Source organism: Ylistrum balloti, unplaced genomic scaffold (assembly GCF_031769215.1).
Source record: "Ylistrum balloti isolate Yb309-2 unplaced genomic scaffold, AGI_CSIRO_Ybal_v1 Utg371622, whole genome shotgun sequence".
Taxonomy (NCBI): Eukaryota; Metazoa; Mollusca; class Bivalvia; order Pectinida; family Pectinidae; genus Ylistrum; species Ylistrum balloti.
This window is the reverse complement of record NW_026782827.1, coordinates 198,267-205,276: the sequence shown is the minus strand read 5'-3', so window position 1 is coordinate 205,276 and position 7,010 is coordinate 198,267. Positions and strand designations below refer to the sequence as shown.

Here is a 7,010-nt window from a genome sequence, read left to right as displayed (position 1 = left end):
CCTGAGTAATATTTGATGGCGTTACCATTATCAAAATGTCATTTGCTTTTTATAATCTGCCGCAGTGTTCGCCTATCTATTTTCGCATATAAGATAACACTAATTTTCGACAGGAAATCGATTGTCTGCACAGATATTGTGACACATTGAATATCAGACCAATTGTCGGCGTGTAAATTCACTGAATGTCGATAAGAAACACAACCTGATATCGCAATTGCAGTATTTACAGGACTGTCTAATATATATAATTACTTAACGATGGAATGAAATTGTCGCTTCATAATACAATACAATACATACGTTCGCGCAGATATTAATTTCTGATTATATTTCAAATATTTTTCGCAATAATAGTAGAAAACGATACGTTTTGTAAGATAGTTCTAGGCTAACAATACTTAAGTCATGCATCTGTTGACACTAAGTCCGCATTTGTGACCTGCATACCTCGGGTGACGATCGTAGGTATAGGAACTCACTACATGCATAAGCGGTTTAGTTGTCAAATTTTTCATCGCTACGAAGAAGTGAATAAAGACACATCTTTCGATATACAGAGATTTACCTAATTGAATCAAAAGAGGATGTGACATTTTCATGCATAATCTGCTAAGAAGAAGAGGAATTTCCCCTTGCTGTGTATATATTCTGAGACCAGACATACCTTTTTACGCACATCGGATTATCTACTATTAAAAAACCAAAAATCAGGAAAGATGGTACGTATTGTCTTCGGCGTATAAAGGCTTATAGAATATGTCCACATAATTGGAGTTAATTACAACTATCCGAGATTATTATTGAGTGTTCTGGGTTTCCTTTGGTCTGACTAATTACACTTATAATGTAGTGTTTGGTCGCCCTAGGTAAAGACAACAAAATATAAAGATTGTAAGTGCTGATGAAATCAGAGTAAATAATGTTTGACAACATAATTTACGTGAATGTGGACTTTGCTGTAAATCATAAAATAGCAAGTCATGGAAGACATTGGGGTCTATTTGTGAAGGTAATGTTCGAGCGATTACTATACTGCTAAATAAGTGAGTTTAAGAGGGGAAAGTGTATAGTGCCTTGCTCATAAATCATGACTGAATCATTCTTTCATGTTTGCCATTGTATGGTAATGCTATGGTGTACCTTACCAAAATCAGTTGCATATTACCAGTTAATGGACTGCCAACAGCTAGGAACATTGCAAATTACGTAAACAAACTAAGGTATCAAGATGAAAATTGAAAAGGATAAGTATTGCAATGGTTTCCGATATCCATATCGAGTTGGCATTTATATCTCCGGGGATGTCAAATGAAAGCACATCATTTCGGGACCTGATCTTAAGGTTGGTAATGTCAATAGCAAAGAAGTCAATGATCATGCGGTTACCTTCATCAGACAATGACCAGTGTTAAGCGTACCAACACTGATTTACGTCATGTAAGAGATGGTCGTCAGAACTTTAATCCAATGTACACAAAGGTAAAAATTTGTGTGAGATGATAAACTGATTATAGAAATAAGTACACAAGATGGCAACGGTGTACTTTAGCCAATTCAACTACACTTTGGTTTACACTTGAAAATAGGTATGTGAAAGTCTGTGGCAACCCGGGCCCTGTTTAGTACAAGCCTGATGCAGCTTACCCAGTTGACTTTCATAACCATCAGTCTGAAAAGTTAGTTTTCCTTGTCGACTATTATCCAATGATATCATTTTGTAATGTGGATTGAGCTGTGAGCATTTTTTTGTTTATCTTAAACTGAAAATGTCTTCGCTCTGCATTAGTGAATATTTTGCCTTCTTGGGAGATTATAAACAATATTTTTTATTTTTTATATCAAAATGGGGTGAAAAATAACTTTCAGAAGAAATGAATGAATATTGTAATATGAAATGTATCCCAAATTTCTTTTATGTAGACACAGATACCAAAGTCCGCACCTCTCTTCTTTGGCCCACTTCTATGCTTTTCTACCCATATATATGTGTCTCTTGATCTTGGAGCCCAATATTTGAAATCAGATTTCAAAATTGCAGCAAAAATGCATTTTAATACAAAAAAAAATATTTTCCAATTTTTTTATTTACAGCATCAGGAAGTTATTTAATTAGTGCCACATTGATCTTAATGGTGTCTTTTAGGTGGTGAATTTCAAATGATTCTCGAGCATTATATATTTATCATAACTTTGTTGGTCTAACATTAAATTCTATCTATGAAATTACTTATCATGACATTATTCAACCGTGTTAATTCATATTTCATTCACTTTTTATTAAAAAAACTAATGTCTCTTTCAAACAAAATCATAAAAATACAAATAAAAATTGAAACTGTCAAATTCTTTTATGAACCAACAGTCTTGCATGGTGTATGAGTAAAGTTAAAAAGTTATTCTTAATGAAAATACAGTTTCTCATCTTTCTTGGTTTTTTTTCTTTTTTGTTTCAGTTGCCGCTGCATGAAATTATTCGTTATGAACCAAAGACTGGGTTCGGATTCATATTGCTGACCTCGGTCATCAGTCTTGTAATTAGTACAAACCCGTGTCCATATAATTATGCTGTGTGTAAGATTGAAAACTCAACACTACCGGAACTATGCTGTATCAAAGATTGTTGTAATGTAGAATCGTCATGTCTTAACGATTACATACGATGTGTTTGTAGAACTAGGACTTTATGGGATAAGTTCGATTTAACCCCGTTAGATGTGGAATACACAACAGTGCGTGGATCCTCTGTAGTGAGTGGACGTGATGATATAAAAGCCAGGCTGGAGCATACAGATGGTTATCTTAACGCTCTTCCTAGTAACATATGTCAGTACCAGTTATTACTATATATTGATGTTAGTAATAACAGAATAAAGGAAATAGGAAATATTTCATGTCTTTCTCAGTTAGATACTTTAGATCTAAGTGAGAATCGTATCTCATTAATTAACAATCATACATTCCAAGGACTTGTGTCATTGCGAAAACTACATTTGGCACGTAACAGGATAAGCTATATAGAACCGTATTCTTGGTCTCATCAGACCTCCTCTATATTAGAAATTCAGCTGGATGATAACGAACTGTTGAACATTGATGTTACAAACGTCATTATTAATAGACCATTCTGTGAACTTAGTTACGTTCGCAACAAAATAGAAAATGTTGTCAATGAAGCTGGCTGGAAATTAACAGCGGCAGATACCATCGTCCAAGGCGGGATGGTACAACTTACGGAGAATAACCTGACAGGCATCATCAACTTCCTTGAGCTTGGTGTCGAGGACATCGCAGTCTTTGGCAAAATATTTTCATATGGAATAGACATGCATGATGTTCCATTTAGGTGTGATTGTGAAATGGAGCCGTTCTTACTTATGGCTGAATCTGCTCTCCAGATGATATGGAGGTCTTACTTTAATATGTCTTGCTTTTATCCAGAAGAGTTGCTTCACCGTCCAGTACCAGATCTTGTAAGGACTCGGCAGTTCGATCTTCTTATATGTGATATCCCTAAGACCGAAAACTGCCCTTACAATTGTTCTTGCTATAAACAACCCAGTAAGGAACGCGTTGTAGTGAATTGTTCAGGACTTGGACTGAATAAAATGCCAGAGATTCTCCCGAGAGAAGATCTACCACTTGAGATATTCTTAGACAATAATCAAATAACCGATTTGTCTCCGCGTGGATACCTTAACCGAACGAAGAAACTAAGCTTAACCAACAACACGATCACAACACTGCACGGTTCTGCTCTAAACCAATTACCAATTAATGTAACAGAGATAGACTTACGCGGAAATCCACAGATAAGGGATTTACCAAGTGATATTCAGTATTTTAAACCAAGCAATTTCAGGTTCGGTGAGCTGATAATTAACTGTGATTGTAGCAATAAATGGTATGGAAAATGGATAAAAATCAATGAATACGAACAAGGAAAAGACGCAAACAATAGTTTTTGGTGTCGAACTACAGACAACGTTAAAGTGGCCGCTATTGATGCTACAGAAGATTTCCTTGAGTGTAAAGAGTCGATGATAGCAACATGGATAAGTGTATCACTGGCTGTTCTCACATCACTAGTCCTAGGGATATCATTAATTGTCAAGATATTTCAGTACGAAATTTACCTGTTGTTTCGTACGTTCAAAAACAAATACAAGACATATCCAGATAGGTACTATGATGTTTATATATCTTATGATGAAACAGTTCACGAGATAAATAAATGGATCATGAAGGAATTACTTCCTTCATTAGAGGAGGATGGGTACCGAGTCTGTATTCCTAGTAGGGATTTTGATGTAGGCGTTTCTCGTCAAGAAGAAATAATACATAGCATGGGGCGAAGTAACTTTGTCCTTGTTCTTCTATCCAAAAACGAAAGGGATTTCATTTGGGATTTGGAATGGAAGCAAACTTGGTATTTGTATACGACCTATAAAATCCGTAACATATTACTTGTAAATTTTGATATGGTTGACTACGATTCCGTTAACAACCCAGTCTTACGTGCATTCGTCCGACTAGGAATGTATTTTGACTTTGCCAACATGAAACAGACATTGATTGCGGACATTAAGGAAATGTTAGGGTGTTCTGGTCGAGCAAAACGTCGATTAGAAAATGAATTTTTAAATTATATCTCACGATTTAATAAACACGACATGTTGATGTCACGTTGAAAAGTCTTGTTTTCTTCAAATTAGAATTTAAAAAAAAATAGAAATTAATGTTTTCTAGTAAAGTATTTTTGTCATTTTCCATAAATGCAAAGTTAGGATTATCGAAACTATGTATACAATGCATAATTTTCCATGTTTCCGCACAAAATTTATTTAAATGAACCCGGGTTACGCCTTTTAAGAATCATGTGGCAATGAACATCATTATAAATACCTTAACTGCCTCCTCAAATCGGTTTGGTTTCTCCACCACTTTGATTTCAAACACGCGCTCTCAGTCTTACTTGACTTTATACCGGTGACATTGTTTGCATATCAAGTTTATTGTGACATAAAACAAGGTGTAAAATCTGGGAAGTCACATTCGCCATTAGCGAGTACTTACCTGTATCGTTTCTTGGTTTTGATATCTCTTTCGCCAGTTCTACTAAACGTTTCAAATATTATCTTTGATATTCCGCATCATGAATTGATGTCTTTGTGTATTCTTTTAAGAGTCAAGTTCATTAGTCATAGATCAACATTTGTTATAAGTGTTATTAGCACCCAAAGCACAATATTTCTTACGCGTATCAAAACGTCTTCGAAATGTTATTAGATATTCATCATTGCCGGTAACTGACGGGAAATGCGAATTAATAAGTGTGGAGAGCTTTTGTATATTTTGCTTACATAAACTTCTAATTATCATTTTTAAATTCTGTTAAAATTTGGGAACGATCCTGCATGCTAGGGCTTCATCTCTTTTGAATTTCTGCATTTCAATTTGATCAACATATGTATAGTATTATGACTTTGTAGTGAATTTTGTTAAAATCGAAACCCTTGCTGATGTGATATTTTAATGTTTATATAGTGAAGAAGAGCCTGTCTTTTAAAGAGATACACTTTGGTAAAGCACGCCGGTCTACATGTAATGAATTATCGAAAACATACAAGTCGATGCGTTTATGTTTTAATAAAATGGCGATTTCTTTGTAGGACCTGGTTACGGAAATTAATCTGTTAACATTCGCATTATATCATTAGTTAATCTTACTGACTGAACGTGACCTGAAATACCGAGAACCAGACTCGCTGATTACACTGGAGATACCGTGTTTCTTAATCTAATTTATTACCCTACTGTGCACTAACTGGTTCAAAGTACCGTTTGTTTACAAATCGTAAATCTATACCTACCCTAGAACAGATTCGTGTGATATCAAAGCGCATGAGGAGTAGAAATAGGGTCAGTGAGGTCAGTGGGATTTCCGTTTTGAAGGAAAGAGGAAGACATTGGTGCTAGCAAATAATGATAAAGCATTTTACATATGTCCGGTTACCTCATACCTATATATATAATGAAACATTTCAACGACTTCAATTTCTGTATCATTTCCGTTCATCTCGCGACTTAAGACCTAAGACCTAACAACTATTTAACTTGTCCTATAAATTTTACAGTCGATTGTCACCCTGATGTTGTTTCCAGGTTGGTAGGTCTGTCAATTAAGTTTCTCAACCTATCGAGATTAAATGAGACAATTAGCATGAACTCTAGTGAACTTGTGTGTTTGTGTGTTTCAGCTACTGTTAATACTGGGGAAGGATTTTTTGTCTTACTCCTAGGTGAAAATTTGTTATCAGGTTATATTTTTTGTATATACAGGTAGGGAAAAATGGAGAGCATTGTTACATCAAAACAGGCTCTACATTCCAATTTTATTAATTGAAATGAAAAACACCTAAATCCATCACATCAAATTGTTCAATATGTTATCAAGATAATCAAAGATACGTGGAAAATAAATATTACAAGTGATTTATGTTTTTTTCCTGTTCAGTATGTAGCCTCTCAACAAAAAAGTACTCCATTTATTGAGATCCCTTATCAGCGAGTTCGTGACACCCATTCAGGAAGTTTAAATTATTTTAAGATATGTTTGCATTGGTTAAACATTTTCTGATGTCAATGTTATCAAAGTTTCATGAATCACAATTGACTTTAGGTAACACCTGATAAAACAGGAAATTTCCAAACTTAACATATCGGTGGATTTCATGCAGAGACATGAAAATTAGGTGCATTTTGAGTATAGGATATACACGTCTGGTATGGGGGAGGGCTAAATCAAAACATGTACACGATAGAGGGATGAACTTTTTACCAAATGTAAATATTGTTCCAAAAAGCATGAAATACACGCCAAAACAGAACCAAGATGGATATTTAGTCACATAGTCTGTAACTATTTATATGGTCCTTGCGCCTGTTCTTATATACAACTTCCGTTTTAATTGTATTTTATTGGGAATATAAATTCCTAGATCCAGAGT

The 7,010-nt window shown here is 34.8% G+C and overlaps 1 protein-coding gene across 1 annotated transcript; it reads left to right on the top strand.

The window, feature by feature from the left end:
- Positions 1-1,401: 1,401 nt before the first annotated feature.
- Positions 1,402-4,691, top strand: LOC132563170 (protein toll-like). The gene is made up of 2 exons (XM_060227925.1): positions 1,402-1,482; positions 2,457-4,691. The coding sequence occupies exons 1-2, from the start codon at positions 1,402-1,404 to the stop codon at positions 4,689-4,691; spliced, it is 2,316 nt and encodes a 771-aa protein (XP_060083908.1).
- Positions 4,692-7,010: the final 2,319 nt, after the last annotated feature.

Excerpts from the sequence above, each read along its gene's own strand:
- LOC132563170 (XM_060227925.1), top strand. The coding sequence starts at position 1,402 with ATGACCAGTGTTAAGCGTACCAACACTGATTTACGTCATGTAAGAGAT. Across the intron at positions 1,483-2,456 it reads TTAATCCAATGTACACAAAG|TTGCCGCTGCATGAAATTAT; the intron begins GTAAAAATTTGT and ends TTTTTGTTTCAG.